Below are 18,037 nucleotides of genomic sequence, written 5' to 3' on the forward strand. Positions count from 1 at the left end.
ATACTGTGTCGGAGTGGCGACCCGTCCAGGATTGTTCCCAATAGCCAAGGAGACTGCTTCGGCGGCACCAACGCTCTGCACAGAGTATGGTCCTAATGGATGGATGGATTTTATTTATTTTTATTATTTATTTATTTTTTGCTTTTACTTAATTTATTTTTATTAAGTTGTACACATTTGAGATATGTCCTTTAAACACTAGAATATAAATACAGGATAATTATTGGCAAAGAAAATTTTTTCAATATATACATTTGCAAATAAGTTATCGCTATTACTAAAAATCTTATTTCCTGCAATAAATCTGCAACTAAACATGCAAAAATAACGACATCAAATTCATACAAGGGGTTTGATCATCACTCCTTTGCTGACAGCAACACGTTGATGTGCACCTCAACTCTGATTTGCGACACTTGCAGCGTCCAGTCTTGCATTGCTGCACAAGCACATGCACAAGAAATCATCTCGAGGCAACTTTCTGGGATTGCACTCACTGACATCAAGTAGAGATTCTAGTACTGAATCACCACGTTTCCATCCCATTTCCACTGGTGCAGGAAGGTCAGGTATGGCACAATGAGCATTTCTCCATCGCATGGCTTGATCGTGTAACTCGCATCAAATGGAAACGAAGAGCATCACTTGTCAGTGGCATCGCTTCTGGTTTACCAGTCTTGGAGAACTACATTTGTCGTGCTGAATCAACAGAGTCTGTTCTGTTCACATTATATATTCTTCAAACGAGTGCTTCTGCAGATTTGATTGTCTTCTCTGTGAGTTTACCAATGCCCAAGTTCTTCAGCAGTTCATGGTGCTCTTTGAAGACTTTCCATGATGATCGTTTGGTGTAATTTGCAAAGTAGGAGGTTGTGTCACAGCCATTTATTGCCTGAAATGGTAGCAGTGCTGTGGACAGACTTCTCGGTAGATTGTTGAAAACAGCATCAATTTGTATGTAACGCCGTTTCTTTGATGTACCTGACATCATCCAGAGATGTTCACATTGTGCACGTGGGAAGTGGGAAAGCAAAAGCAGGAGAACATCTGTATCCCTTGATGACACAACAACTGACTCAAATTGGTTGTGCACAGCATGTAACACCAGCCTGGTGTCAGCTTCTTCACGTATGGATCTCAACAGATTCAAATCAGTTGTCTCTTTTGATGACCTGACCACAAGTTCCTCCCTGAATCCTCCAGCAACGACAATTTATTTGTCCTTTGGTGCCTGTAAACACAGTTACTCGGACAATAAATTTGCTCGATCAGCTTTATTGTCATCCAGTGAGAGAAATTGGTTCCAATTTTTTTGGAAGAGGAACATCACAACCCTCAATAAGTCGTCTAATTGGTCGAGTGGCTTTGCTGCGGCGTCTTCTGGTATTACCCTTGATTGTCTCCTTTCTTTACCTGTTTTGTCATTACTGAACTCAGACATACCTTCATATCAGTGGTTTGACAGAAAATGCATGTTCCAATTAGAACGTGCCATCCCTTTTCGCGATAATTGCCTGTCACTACCTGAGACACCACTACCACTACAACTTGCTTCCTCTTTCGAATGTTCTGCCTGAATCCTCTGTCGTCGTTCAATTTTACTTTTGTCAGTGAAGTGAGCAGAACACATTTTGTGCCACACAAGTTTTTCGGCTGCAGCAGAATCTAACACATCTTCAAGACGATCAATCACATCGATATTCTTTGAGTCCCATCGTTTCCTTCTGCGACATACAGCAGTCCTAACTGTACTGAGTCCATTACCGCTTGCCTCACTTGGAGGAACTCTGGCTTTATGGGTTTGGTAGAATATGCACAAGCTGCAATCCACAGACGAAGCAAGGCCTTTTCAAGCTAACCACTGGATCCATCGTCACCTGCAAATAAAAAGAAACATTAGTCAAATACATACGAAGGTATAAATGTGTGTGTGTGTGTGTGTGTGTGTGTGTGTGTGTGTGTGTGTGTGTGTGTGTGTGTGTGTGTGTGTGTGTGTGTGTGTGTGTGTGTGTGTGTGTGTGTGTGTGTGTGTACATATACATGATATATAAATGCTTGCCCCAAGAATGTGTCAAAGAATTGCAAATTGGCAGCCATTTTGTTTATGCCAATTAGATGGTCAAGAACTCAAAATTTGGCTTCAGAACTGGGATAATCGAATTCAGCAAACACTAAATATGTTAAAAAGTCAGGTTTCCTACTTTTACCCAAAAATGCACCTCAAAATTTATACATGGCCTTTTCCATAAATCCGTCTCAGGTAACACACACACATACATGTGCACAAGTATGTATACACATGTACACGTGTACATGTATGCACACACACACACGTATACAAGTATGTAAACACACGTACACGTTTACAAGTATGTATACACACAAGTACACAAGTATGTATACACACATACACGTATACAAGTATGTGTGCACACACGTACACATATACAAGTATGTATACACACACATACATGTATATAAGTATGTATACATACACGTATATAAGTATGTATACACATGTATACAAGTATGTATACACACATACACGTATACAAGTATGTGTACACACAAGTATGTATACACACATACATGTATATAAGTATGTATACATACACGTATATAAGTATGTATACATACACGTATATAAGTATGTATACATACACGTATATAAGTATGTATACATACACGTATACAAGTATGTATTCACACACGTATACAAGTATGTATACACACACGTATACAAGTATGTATTCACACACGTATACAAGTATGTATACACACACGTATACAAGTATGTATACACACGTATACAAGTATGTATACACACATACACGTATACAAGTATGTATACACACACGTATACAAGTATGTATACACACGTATACAAGTATGTGTGCACACACGTACACGTATACAAGTATGTGTACACACACGTACACATATACAAGTATGTGTACACACAAGTATGTATACACAGATACATGTATATAAGTATGTATACATACACGTATATAAGTATGTATACATACACATATACAAGTATGTATTCACACACGTATACAAGTATGTATACACACACGTATACAAGTATGTATACACACACGTATACAAGTATGTATACACACATACACGTATACAAGTATGTGTGCACACACGTACACATATACAAGTATGTGTACACACAAGTATGTATACACACATACATGTATATAAGTATGTATACATACACGTATACAAGTATGTATACATACACGTATACAAGTATGTATACATACACGTATACAAGTATGTATACATACACGTATACAAGTATGTATTCACACACGTATACAAGTATGTATACACACACGTATACAAGTATGTATACACACATACACGTATACAAGTATGTGTGCACACACGTACACATATACAAGTATGTATACACACATACACGTATATAAGTATGTATACATACACGTATATAAGTATGTATACATACACGTATACAAGTATGTATTCACACACGTATACAAGTATGTATACACACACGTATACAAGTATGTATTCACACACGTATACAAGTATGTATACACACACGTATACAAGTATGTATACACACGTATACAAGTATGTATACACACACGTATACAAGTATGTATACACACATACACGTATACAAGTATGTATACACACGTATACAAGTATGTATACACACGTATACAAGTATGTGTGCACACACGTACACGTATACAAGTATGTGTACACACACGTACACATATACAAGTATGTGTACACACAAGTATGTATACACAGATACATGTATATAAGTATGTATACATACACGTATATAAGTATGTATACATACACATATACAAGTATGTATTCACACACGTATACAAGTATGTATACACACACGTATACAAGTATGTATACACACACGTATACAAGTATGTATACACACATACACGTATACAAGTATGTGTGCACACAAGTATGTATACACACATACATGTATATAAGTATGTATACATACACGTATACAAGTATGTATACATACACGTATACAAGTATGTATACATACACGTATACAAGTATGTATACATACACGTATACAAGTATGTATTCACACACGTATACAAGTATGTATACACACACGTATACAAGTATGTATACACACATACACGTATACAAGTATGTATACACACATACACGTATACAAGTATGTGTATACACACATACATGTATATAAGTATGTATACATACACGTATATAAGTATGTATACATACACGTATACAAGTATGTATTCACACACGTATACAAGTATGTATACACACGTATACAAGTATGTATACACACGTACACGTATACAAGTATGTATACACACATACACGTATACAAGTATGTGTGCACACACGTACACATATACAAGTATGTATACACACATACATGTATATAAGTATGTATACATACACGTATACAAGTATGTATACATACACGTATACAAGTATGTATACACACACGTATACAAGTATGTATACACACACGTATACAAGTATGTATACACACACGTATACAAGTATGTATACACACACGTACATGTATACAAGTATGTATACACACAAGTACACAAGTATGTATACACACATACACGTATACAAGTATGTGTGCACACACGTACACATATACAAGTATGTATACACACACGTATACAAGTATGTATACACACACGTACACGTATACAAGTATGTATACACACATACACATATACAAGTATGTGTGCACACACGTATACAAGTATGTATACACACACGTATACAAGTATGTATACACACACGTACACGTATACAAGTATGTATACACACAAGTACACAAGTATGTATACACACATACACATATACAAGTATGTGTGCACACACGCACATGTATTTCCATCCTGCCGCTGGCCCTCGTGTCTGCGAATCAAATCTCTATCATTCTATCACCTGCCAAGGTTAACACGTTCATCACATCTCGAGTTGATGAAACACCGGGAGGTTAACAACGCCTGCACAAACTCACGTGGATAACAACGTGATCACCATGTCGACATCTTGTGAACATACATACAATATTTATATTGGACTTTGAATCTGTACGAATCGTGTGTGTATGTATGTATGTGTGTGTGTGTGTGTGTGTGTGTGTGTGTGTGTGTGTGTGTGTGTGTGTGTACGTGTGTGTGTACGTGTGTGTGTATGTGTATATGTGTACGTGTGTGTGTGTGTGTGTGTGTGTGTGTGTGTGTGTGTGTGTGTGTGTGTGTGTATACATACTTACTTATATACGTGTACGTGTATACATACTTGCATTCGAGTGTGTATGTGTATGTGTGTGTGTGTGTGTGTGTGTATACATACTTACTTATATACGTGTACGTGTGTACATACTTGCATACGTGTGTGTGTGTGTGTGTGTGTGTGTGTGTGTGTGTGTGTGTGTGTGTGTGTGTGTGTGTGTGTGTGTGTGTGTAAACCAAGAGGCATAAAGCTGGCTGTCCTCTGTGCAACTACACGGATGTGAATTATCCTCAGATTTGTTTGCTCAAACGTGTACAACTCTGTCAATAGTTATCCCTTCTCCTTGTAAAAACCATCCTGACGTCATCTTGTATCTCACTTTATCATGCAGGTGGCGTAAACCGAGTCGTGTAATGATATTATGACGTCAACACGTGAGCATAAAGCGTGTTCCAATGCCCTGATCTTCGGAGTTCAACCCGGTAACTAATTACAAACCTTGAAGTGACCCGTGAGCTCAGGGGACGGATGACATCGTTAATGGTGAGTTGTGGAGACGTTTATTTATTACAAACGCAAATCTGAAATCTCGACGCTGACCCCTTCTCTCTGGACGTATCTGCACCTGTCCGAACCCAGGATTCCTTTTCGTGCATACATAATAAATAGATCGAACTTTCATGTACACGCCAATAACACACATTTAAAGTTCGCAAATCAATAGTTGGAAAAGGTCTTTTGGAATTGCATTATAAAAAAAACCTCACGTGTTGATTAAAATGACGTACTTTATCACACCTGTCGATATATGGTCACCTGTACAGGTTTGCAAAAGGAGTTTCTTTTCGATTTCAACCGAGTACGCTGTGGGTAAGTGAAAGCATAGTTCCATTCCTTGTCATCAGGGCAAATTTCCTCCTCCTCCTCCTCCTCCTCCTCCTCCTCCTCCTCCTGCTCCTCCTCACCTTCCCACTCATTCCCACTCCCTCCTCCTCCCCCTCCTCCTCCTCACCTTCTCACTCCCTCCCTTCTCCTGCTCACCCCCTCTTCCTCCTCCTCCTCCTCTTCCTCACCTTCCCACTCATTCCCACTCCCTCCTCCTCCTCCTCCTCCTCCTCACCTTCTCACTCCCTCCCTTCTCCTGCTCACCCCCCTCTTCCTCCTCCTCCTCCTCTTCCTCACCTTCCCACTCATTCCCACTCCCTCCTCCTCCTCCTCCTCATCCTCCCACTTCCTCCCTCCCCCTCACCTCCCCACTCCCTTCCTCCCCCTCCTCACCTTCCCCCCCTTCCATCCTCCCTTGCCTCCTCACCCACCCTGTCGTCAGAACTCTCAAAATATAAACACATAATATTCAAATTTGCTGTCGGTGCAAGAAAATGACATCATGAAGTTGGAGTGTAATTAATGTTTAAAACAACAAGTGATGACATTTTACAGGAGTACAATTTTAAATATTTCATAATCACAATGGTTTGTAATATTACACCGACAGTGTTTAGAGATGACACTGGCTGGAGGGATTGATGTAAATTGAGGTTGAACAGGAAACGGAGGATCGAGTTGAGTATATGTGTGGATTATTCTCCATCTCTCCAACAATCTCTTGCCTCCATCTCGACAGCAAACTCTTTCCAACCATGGGTTTCCCCTCCATCCCTCCAACCAGGTCTCCTCTCTAACCCTTTAATCAGCTCCCCTCCATCCCTCCAACCAGGTCTTCCCTCTAACCCTCTATTCAGCTCTCCCCTCCATCCCTCCAACCAGGTCCTCCCGTCTCACCCTCTATTCAGCTCTCCCCTGCATCCCTCCAAACAGGTCTCCCCCTCCATCACTTCAACCAGGTCTTCCCTCTAACCCTCTATTCAGCTCTCCCCTCCATCCCTCCAAACAGGTCTCCTCTCTAACCCTTTAATCGGCACCTCTCCATCACTCCAACCAGGTCCTCCCATCTCACCCTCTATTCAGCTCTCCCCTCCATCCCTCCAACCAGGTCTTCCCCTCCATCCCTCCAACCAGGTCTCTCCCTCCATCCCTCAACCACGTATCCCTCCAATCAGGTCTCCCCCTCCATCCCTCCAACCAGGTCTCCCCCTCCATCCCTCCAACCAGGTCTCCCCCTCCATCCCTCCAACCAGGTCTCCCCCTCCATCCCTCCAACCAGGTCTCCCCCTCCATCCCTCCAACCAGATCTCCCCTCCATCCCTCCAACCAGGTCTCCCCTGTAACCCCCCCCCACCCCCAATAAGCTCTTTCCTCCATTTCCCCAATCAGCTCTTCCCTCCACCTCCAACAAGCTGTCCTCCACTCCCAATCTCTTGCAAGGTCTCCTCCCCTCCTCCTCTTTCTTGCACACCTCCTCCCCTTTATCTCTCTAGTGAGGTCAGACTCTCTCTCTCTCTCTCTCTCTCTCTCTCTCTCTCTCTCTCTCTCTCTCTCTGCACCCTTCCAATCTCCGGAATAATCTCCTCTCCTGTTTCTCTCCAACAGCTCTCTTCTCTACTCCTGGAGCCGCATTCGCAACGATCCCTGCTGCGCGCGTCAGGTACGTTCGTCCGTTTCTGATTCAGTTCAAACTTTGTCCCGTTTTTAATACCGTTCCGATATATTAGTACTCTGATGATAATGATCTGTCCATTGCTTTTGTTGCGTTGCTGACATCCTTCATCAGCCTCCATATTGCAAATAAAAGAGCAGTTTAACATCCCGTCTTCAGGACGGCCTGCTCCACGATGCGGCAGCCCTCCCTACCGCCGTTGTTCGGTACAAGACGGGAGGTTTGATCTAATACGATTCCGGCTGGACTCAAATACAGCCATATTGGAATGAAAGGCGATCCTGTATTTCTGATGCGGTATATTACAAAATGATCATTGGGTTTGCCAACTTGTGCCGTTAAGGTTCTTCCTGATCTGTAACGTCCCTGTCGGTCCGAATGGACTCCCCAAATGGTCTGTCACCTGAGACAAGATCATGGTTCGAAAGAGGTCGACGTTGTGTCCCCCAATGCAGAGGCTCGGGTTGAGCGATCGTCGAAGAATATGATTATCTTCAGATACCTCGAGCCCCTCTGATCCACACAGTCCCATACGAGCTTCTGCGGCACGACCTTAATCCTCTAATAATTAGAAATGCCATTTTAAAGTGAGAGAAAAAAAATAAATCCCATCATATCCATCAGGGAGATGCAACCAGCAGGGATTTTCACCCGCCTTTGGTTGCACGCACGGGCTCTCGGTACTCGAATGGCTGCAAACTTCGTGCTTGTAGTCACCCCCCTTGTTTCAAGGTTTAACTTACCAATGAGGTCCCAATTCGAGGGAAAAGACGGTTCATACCCACACGCAACCCGTATCATGACGGAAGCCTGTAAACGATATCCTTCGACCGTAAGATCACAAAACGAGCACGACTTGATAAAGCCGTGACGTAACTGCGATATGACGTCAAACCGAATTGGTGAGGAGCTGCTTCTTACTACGTCGTCTGGTAATTGTTTTACACCTTTACCTGTATTCTCACTTCCTCTTGCTTTTTATCGCCTTTCTTGCTGTTCCTCTCTCTCTCTCTCTCTCCCTCTCGCTCTCTTCGCTGGAGTCGAGCTTTTTTGTGTTTTTGTTCCATTTGCTCACAATGGTGTGCCTGATCTCCCTGGGATAACCTAACTCGCCACCGGTCTATCAAGTCTGGGGTCAATGCCGCGCAGAATGTGATCATTCTTGCTTATATGGCTAATCACTGAGAAACGACGCCATAGGTTTGCCATTTTGCCAGAGAGCGCATCACATCGTCACGGTGGTGGGAGATGTGGTTTCCATCCTTGAGGTCCTGAGGTCGTTTTGTGATTGTTCGAACTATTCCAAGGTTCTTTTGATAAGTGCTTGGTTCCAATTTGCAGAAACTTCTCACGGGCTCATTCCTCTTTTGTTCACTCTTTATCGGTGTCATTTGCCTTTCGCTCATCATTTTGTTCTCTCCGTCCTTGTGCACCTGATTCCCCTCCAACCACTACCCACCAGACATGGAGGCCTCACCGAGTTCCTCGGCTCTCCCTCTGAGCACTGGAGCATCAGCGATCAATGAAACCCTTTTGGTGGGACAAGGCGCGGCTCCCAGCACTCTCGCTCTCATCTCGCTGGTTTACTACAGTTCTCTCCTCTTCACGGGACTGCCGAGTGAGAAACAGTTTCCATGGCTACTACATTGATAACACAATGGGTGTTCATTCATGTTAACAAAGGGAACTTTGAAACAGCCAGCCAAAGGCCTTTCAGATTATCAAGTCAAGTACCACATAATGTGCACGGACGTTCACATCGGCGCATTCCAGGCTTGCCATGGATTTCAAAATGAAACCATCGCAAATCCCGATTCCCACCGAAAGCAAGGTTGAAAAATGGCAAAAAAGTTCCACCAGGAATGACCCAATATCAAATTCTTAAATTTTTGACCCCTACAACCTCAACACCCCACCCCTGGAGCATGAACCGGGGGTCAAATTCAAAAACTCGTTCCGTGTTTCATGTGAACCCAATGTTGATTTCATATTTACAGTTTCATTAAATACCATTTTAAAATGTTCCACTAATTGCATTTCTTGATATTTGACCTTTTGACCTCATCCCAGGGCCCCAGAGAGTGGGGGCCAAAAATGATGCTGCTCTCACATTTTCTTGCCATATGGTGACATCACCACCGTGACAATAACTACCAAGTTTGATGAAATTCTGTCCAACGGTTTAGTAGGAGATAGCGTACTGGACAGAGAGACAGACAGACAGACAGACAGACAGACAGACAGACGGAGCCGATTACAATATCCCACTGTTTAAAAACAAAAAAAAAACGTGCTCATACCAAGCGTTTAACAATATGGATCCTCGCTGGTGCAATAATACGACAGGCAGTCAATAAGTAACTTTAAAATGGCGATGTAAATTCAAGAATGTAATGTGTGTAGTTGTAGACAACATATTGTTTCGGAAATGGCCCTTATTGGACTACTAAATATAGGATTAGCTCAGATCCCCCATTAAATGCATGTTTAGCTAGGTTGTGTGGTAAAATGGACGTTACACGTGTGTCGGGAGGTTAAAGAGGCTGTTTTATTGTTTGTGAGGTGGTGGTGGAACAAGAGGTCCCTCTTCTTCCTTCCCCCATCCCGGACGAGGCCCGCCCAGTCGGCTGAGAGGGTGTGGCCAAAAAGAGGAAGTGAAACGAAGGGGTTTGTCGACAAACGAGTTTGTCAGCTTCGCTGAGAGAGGCGTGCTCGGGTTCGAAGCGAGCGAACGAAAGAGAAACTGGAGAGAAAAAGGAGTTCAGTTTGGAAACCAGTCGGGTTTTCAAGACGTGCTCGGGGTGTCTTCGAAGCGAGCGAACGAAGGCTTCGTAAAAGGGTTCAGTGTGTGGAAATATTCGCTCTCGAGGCGTGCTGGTGTTTCGAAGCGATCGAACGAAGGAGACACAGTGTTGGATCTGCCTGGAGAGACGCTAAACCTGCCTGCACGTCGAGTCTGCATTTTTGGTAGTAAGAGAGGCGGCCTGCACGTCGAGTCTGCGATCGACTCTTATGGGGAGGTGATTCTGCATTGAGAAAAACGGCAGCCGGCTTTGAGAGGCGAGCCTGGAAAAGGAAAGAAAAGGTGATTCTATAGAGAAAGAAACTGAGAGGACGGAGTTGAGAAGTCGGGCTTCGAGGCGGGAAGGCAAGAGAGGAAACGATGGAGCCTCTGACGGTCCTTGCTCACCTCGCGGCTCGACACGTTTGCCGACCCGCTTGCCAGAGCCCGGCGCCTCGATTTGGGCCTTGTCTGGTGAACAGGCCAGGCCTGGATTTGTGTGCTGGACCTTGAGAGAGATCGGCTGAGGTCCATCGTTGATCAGGCGGTCTTCTGCCGTCGACCTTGCGTGGGGTCGGAGCGCGCGGAGACCGCGTGCAGTGCGGAAAAGAAAGAGTTCGGCGCCACCATCTTGCCAGGCGGCGCGTTCGAACTGGGGGCTCGAATCCATGGACATCCGCTTGTTGCGAGCGACATTCGTGCTTTTGACACTGTCCTCTCGTCCATGAGACATCACCAAGTACTCTGTCTTGCATGCTGTCTGTCTGTCTGTCTGTCTGTCTGTCTGTCTTGTTTGCACGTTGTTTAAGGCATATCTCGGTAGGGACCCCCTCGAAACCTGTAGTCCGTAATTCCCTATTAAGAACGGGTTAAAGATTGTTAATAAAAACATTGTCGTGAATGTTTTGCTTGTGTCGTGTTCCCCGATGTTCCCCAATAAATCTGGTTGGTTCGTATGAAGTTGCCGCTATGGATTAATTTGTGTCGCGTTGAGGAACGATCCATTCGATTGGCATATAAAACCAAAATGGTTACAGACCGGCAGAAAACGCTCGGCATCTGACACAACCAGTCTGTAACCGGGGTTCTATTTCCCCAACTGGTAAGGTACAAGGATTACGTTGGTATCGCGATTGAAGACGCGTGACCCAAGGCCTGTGCCGAGCCGGCCGGCGTTATAAACCCCGGAGACGGCGGTGGTGAGGGTGGCGCCAAGAGTCGGGCGAGAATCCCGCCACCCCGGATCTGCAACAATATGTTATACCTATGGGTAAGAGTCATGATTTGCCTGTTTTAGATCTGGCAACATTGAGCGTATGACGTCAGTCAAGCAGTTCCAAGATGGCGGCTCCCATAGAAGCATGCACCAGGGAGGAGAAACGTTCTGTCATCCGTTTCTTGGGAAGCGAGGGTGTGAAACCCAGTGAAGTCCATCGCAGAATGAAAATGCAACATGGTGATGCATGTTTATCGCTGCAGCAGGATGGGATCGCTGCAGTGTCTGCAAGATGGGTGCCTGGACAACTCAAACCCGAACTGAAAGAACTCCACTTTTCAACTTCCTGTCCCAGTCGTACATCTGCTGCACTGACAAACATGCGTCACCGTGTTGCATTTTCATTCTGCGATGGATTTCACTGGGATTCACACCCTCACTTCCCAAGAAACGGATGACAGAACGTTGCTCATCCCTGGTGCATGCTTCTATGGGAGCCGCCATCTTGGAACTGCTTGACTGACGTCATACGCTCAATGTCGCCAGATCTAAAACAGGCAAATCATGACTCTTCCCCATAGGTATAGCGTATGTCGTCTACAACTACACACATTACTTTCTCAAATTTATATCGCCATTTTATGGTTACTTATTGTCTGCCCCTCGTATAAAAGTTTATGTGCATGCGGACGGACACACACACACACACACACACACACACACACACACACACACTCATTGAAATAGCTTCTTCCTTTCACTTGAGGTGAACAAACAATAACATTTGCAGTAGACAGCGAATGAAATGAGAAAGAATAATTTTGGTTTAAAACAAACTTCCACGGGCACAAAGTACGACCCCCCCCCCAAAAAAACGCCCAATTGTCAAATGAATGGCCATTTTGGACTTGACGTCCATCATCGAGTTAACATTTAGTTGATATAAGACTTGTGAAAGGATCCAGACAGCTGAATTAAAATAATCATGACATCGAGGGTTTAAAACACAAATACATTTATTTGAAAACAGAAAAAATATTCCAGAAAGAAACAAAGAAAACAACAGGAAAAGGTCAGAATACTACAACTACTACTACTACCACTACTACTACTACTACTACAACAATGATTTTTAAGGCCATTTTCCCTGCTAGGGTGGGGGTTAACCTGAGGTTAGAATACAAGGAGGGATTAAAGGAAAGAGGAATTGGAAGAAGAAGTAGCGAATGTATAAAATGTTTCAAAGAATCCTCATTTTCACAATCATTTTCTCGTAATGCTGAATGATCAATATCGATGAAATTGTTGGATAAATAGTAATTGATTTTATGACAATTGTTGGGGATCTCATCAACGGGATCTCACACGGATACCACTGGAACTAGTACATTCCAAATGAAGAGGACGAATTGTAGAACCGAGGTCGTGGTGACCCTTTAAAATCAAGATGTCGGACTTGTCATTTGGTTCATGGACGTTTTGTATACAGGTTGAGAATAATAATGTCATGCCTGCTCTCTTTCTCTCCCATGCACTCTCCCATTAGCAAATGCACTCACCCTCGTGGTCCTCTCTCGCCTCGCCCGGCAGCGCCATAAGTCATCTTACAACTACCTGCTCGGTCTCACTGCCGCCGACATCCTCATCCTGCTCATCATCGTGCTCCCTGACTTTGTACTGACTCCGCTGTTCTCCATCACACCCACGCCTCACCTGCCACGGGACACCACCACTCTGCATCCACCATTGGCCGTCGCGCAATTCGCGGCGAACCACGCATCGGCCTGGGTTGCCGTGCCCCTCACGGTAGATCGCTACATTGCGGTGTGCCATCCGTTCCGTTACTGCACCCTATCGTACCCAGCTCGTGCCCGTCGCATTGTGGCCTATGTGTTTTGTGCTTGCATCATCTCTGCACTGCCCTTTGGTTGGTGGCCTGGAGTCAGGAATGGTGGACAATGGGCCTTCACTGGATCATTTGATTACAGTGGTGGTGGTGGTGGTGGTGGTGGATTTAACCATTCCCTTCCAGCATCGCTCGTGTGGTTCCACTGTGCCACTGCTTACGTGGTGCCGTGCCTGGTGTTCTGCGTACTCAACCTGGGGATCATCCTCCATCTCCGTTGCGCTCATGGTAGGACCTTGCTTCCCCGTGCAGCAACCACTGGCAAGACGACCGCTATCCTTCTTGCGATCACATCGCTATTCCTCATGCTTTGGGCACCACGTGTAGGGGTTGCTCTCTACAATGAGTACCACACGCATGTTCCATCTCCGTTTCCTGAAATTGCCAACATGGTGGCGCTTCTCAGCTCGACCGTGAACTTCTTTCTTTACTGTTTTGTGAGCAGGCGGTTCCGAGCCGGAGCCAATGAAGTGCTCTGGAGTATAGCCTCGTGCCGCAGTGTGCCAGGTGGTTTCACCCAGGGTACGCACTCGACACTGTCGACCACGAGCAGCTTGCGAATCGCCTCTTCGAACGTGCTTGGTGTGAAGATGCTCACTTATCAACAGCGAGATGAACTTCAGAAGTTGTAAAGGAGAAGTATCGTCTCATCCGATGGGAAGCTTCCGGCTCGTCTGTGGTTCAAGGATGAGCTTCGGACCTATTCTCAGCTGTATCGCACCGTTGACCACACCTGCTCACCTTCAGTGTGACCGATTGAGTGAGAAGTCAATTTGAGCCATTTCAAAGAGCCATCAATCCCGTACTTTGTTTTTGACACTAAGACTCGTGGAGGACCTTGTCTGAGTATTATCTCCACACCCTCTTCTCCTCATTATCTGTTGTCGAGGTATATAAGGTCTGGGATAGCAGAGCAACCACATAAATGTGATTGGGTCAGCCAAATTCACGTCCTCTCTGAAGGACAATGTTCACCGCACGACAACGATCAAATCCAACGATGACCAGGGTGGTGGATGATGTGGCAATGTCTTCTTGTTGTGTGATGTGACCTCGTACAACATTAACGTTGTCTGTTTGCATACTCAGTTGTGCTGTCAGTTGCTAATGGGAGCAGGTACGTTTTTGTTCTCCAACGATACGTATGTTTCTTTGGTGATTGAACCGTTGTCATCTAAGGTGGGAATTGGACTTTGACTGACAATTGCAGAATCCGTGGGTAAGTCGACGATGGCAAGAACCTGTTATGAGAACTTAACACCTGGAGGGACATGAACAGGTGATCATCTGTCCAAAAGATGAAGACACCGGAGGAGGCCACTCGGCCAGTCAAAGCCACCGAAGGCGCATAGTGGCTCGAGATCAAACTCGGCGACACCATTACAACCCAGTCATAACCAAAGAGGGAAATACGATGACTATCACTACTTTGGAAACAAAATGGACGTTCAATTTCCTCCCTGATGTATAACAAGCAGGCCCGGGTTGAAGAACGGACGAATCCTGAGCCGTCCGTCATTTTGGAGACTGCAGGAACAAAACTTTTGAAAACTTTTAGCAACTACCGTTTGACCCCAACTTTTTCCTCGAATGCTTCATGAATCCATCGGAACGACCATGGTGTCCCACGCTGGCTTGGGCGCTCACCTGCAATATCTTCGAGTACGTTTCATCAACGAGCGACTTGCGTCGAGAAAAATGGATTTTGAAATTGGAGGATGGAGAGGGTGGTTCAACAAACCCCTTCTTGATCCCTCCTTTTGTTCTTTTTAGTTTTTTAATACATTCCCTTTTTTGATCAAAGCACTTTTTAATGCAGTTCATGTACCTGCCACGGACGGGGCTCACCACAAGACCGAAGTGGGTTTTCCGAAGGCTTACCGTATTTAATCCCAAAAGTTGATGTGTCACAAATCCTATTTATTATATAACCTCGAGATCTGTGAGTTTGAAACACGTGACGTTCTGGCTGTTACAACTGTTCGGTAAGAGTATTGGGTGTGCTTTCCGCGTCTGCAGTGTTTGTTTGTTTATTTTATTTTATTGTTTTAATTAATTAATTAATTTATTCATTAATATTTATTTATTTATTAATATTTATTATTTTATTTCATTTTATTTTTTCCACCAGGATGCATTTTCCAAAAACACCCGATTACATTAAAAAGGTGTAAATTTAAAACATCTTTATTTGTATCCTGTACTTTATTGTGTTTACGCGATGTCCTTAAGCTGTCCCAAAACAACCTGCACTTTATCTCTGCGCTTTGAGTACAACGCACGTTGCACGTTCCACGTTCCTTATTGTTATTTATTGTTAATTTGCTCGTTCGTTCCATCGATTGGCGATTGAATTAAATCTTGCTTGGAAATGGATGACGGGAATCGTAAACCTTTGTAAGTACTTTCATAATAACTGAAAAAATCGACCTTCGATTGTATGTAATATGTGGACAAGGATGCGACCTTGCTGGTACTGCGCGGTGTTTTTAACGCCATTCCGGGGATTCGTCTCTGAGCTTTCTCGCCTGGGTTTGAATCCAGACCAAGCTATAAACTGTCACCCTGGAGATTTTTAGGTTGGGCGAGGCATCGATGTGTTCACAGTCCATCGGATGGACGTTAAGCCGGGTGTCCCGTCTGCTACCATTTGTTCGTGGACTTTTAAAGATCCCAAGGTGTCCCGTGTGAAGAGTAGGCGAGTTATCAGCGGCACCTTGAACAGGTTAAATTCGTACCTCGACTGAAGGTAATAATTCACACTGTTTGCTGTCCCAGTGTTGTCTGGTTCAGTTGTTCCGACACAAACAAATTCACCTTCCCATGTCGTTCGCGTGTTATACCAGAACGACCGTCTTTGGATTCGAAGGGGACCGAACCATAATGATTCGGTGATTGGAAAACTCGCCTTTCATGCTCAAACCCAACGATAGATTGTCCCATTGGTACATAGTTCCATCATTCCAGTCTGAACCAGTGAAAAATACAAAACATTTCTGAAATATGAGCATGTAGCATCGCTCGGTCAGTTTGCAGATCCTTGGTAAATAAATATTTACGTTCTCTGAGAAGGAACTTCAATGCCGGAGACCTTTAGGCTCATCAACTGTATGCATTGGTTGCCAACCTCCATGGTTATCCATGCTCTATCCTTTTTAAATGATCATCGTCAAGCAAGTAAGCAGCACGTACCATTAAAAAAAGTGTTTGGTATGATTCGGATGGGGATTGAACTTCTGACTTCCCAAACTTAAAGTGGACCCTCTAACCATTGCACCAACCTAACGACCAGGGGCCTGGATCCATCAAGAGGTTTTTTTTTGGGGAGGGGGGGGACGAGGTTGTCAGCATACCTGAGCGAGGGAGCGAAAAAAAAAAAAAAAACATGTCTTGTTGGGTGGTGAGCTCGGCACATGATAATGTCTGCCCCATAAAATGAATAATTGTCATCTGCTACAGACTTCAGGATTCACATCTTGGAAAGAAATGGAACTCGAGGAATTTCTGTGAAATTGTATGGTGCGGCAGGAGGGTTAAAATGAAGCATCTTTCTCCCACGTACACACGAAGATAAGGTCATTTGTGAAACCTGATGAGAACTCATCACACGTGAATCATAAAAGATCATGCACCTTCACTGGCGAGTTTTATTAACCGAATCAAAAAATCCACCTTGCATGCTCAGTGCAATTTTAAGGATAGGCTTCTCTTTACATGTAACAGACTGTGATTCATAACAAGTGTTGAAACAGAGAATACATTAAAGAAAAGAATCACAACATGGCTTTGTGTGTCTTTGTCATCGATATATATATATATATATATATATATATATATATATATATATATATATATATATATATATATATATATATATATATATATATATATATATATATATATTTGCGAATTCACGCCCGCCGCGTGCGAACAGCCACGTAACTCGAATCGCGGCACGTCGCCCACCGGACGGACAATTCTGTCATGACCCTCTCGGACTAACGCCGGGAGCTAGTCACGGGTGGGCCTTTCGGCCTCACCACGATCGTGCCAATCGGCCCCACCCACCGCACAAATTGTTCTCTAAGTTTGACCTACCTAAGTACCCACGCGGAGGGTAGATCGGGCGATCGCACCTCGCCGCAGGTCGACTCTGGACACGGGCCACTTAAGCGACCCGTTCCGTACTAGCGGGATAACCGAGCGGTGTTATCGTCGGCCTCGATGGTTCCGATTAATTATTGGGCGTATTAAGCCCACTACCAACCCTTTACGTGAAGCAAGATGGAGATTCAATTTAAGAAAAGACGAAGCGAA

The 18,037-nt window shown here is 44.2% G+C and overlaps 1 protein-coding gene across 3 annotated transcripts in view; it reads left to right on the plus strand.

Annotated features, from left to right (window-relative positions):
* The window catches only part of GPR139 (G protein-coupled receptor 139), a 51,856-nt gene extending 34,355 nt beyond the window's left edge, over window positions 1–17,501 (plus strand). For 2 of the 3 annotated variants that reach the window (XM_085860955.1, XM_085860956.1), the window contains 3 exons: window positions 7,750–7,804; window positions 9,279–9,434; window positions 13,361–17,501. In XM_085860955.1, coding sequence (XP_085717081.1) covers window positions 9,281–9,434; window positions 13,361–14,352 — 1,146 coding nt within the window. In that variant the 5' untranslated portion in view covers window positions 7,750–7,804; window positions 9,279–9,280 and the 3' untranslated portion in view covers window positions 14,353–17,501. Of the gene's footprint in view, window positions 1–7,474; window positions 7,805–9,278; window positions 9,435–13,360 lie in introns of those variants that run through there. The other variant, XM_085860957.1, reaches the window with a different exon arrangement.
* The last annotated feature ends 536 nt before the right edge of the window (window positions 17,502–18,037 follow it).

Source organism: Eptatretus burgeri, chromosome 17, assembly GCF_056783735.1.
Source record: "Eptatretus burgeri isolate ZD-2024b chromosome 17, Ebu_testis_v1, whole genome shotgun sequence".
Classification (NCBI taxonomy): Eukaryota; Metazoa; Chordata; class Myxini; order Myxiniformes; family Myxinidae; genus Eptatretus; species Eptatretus burgeri.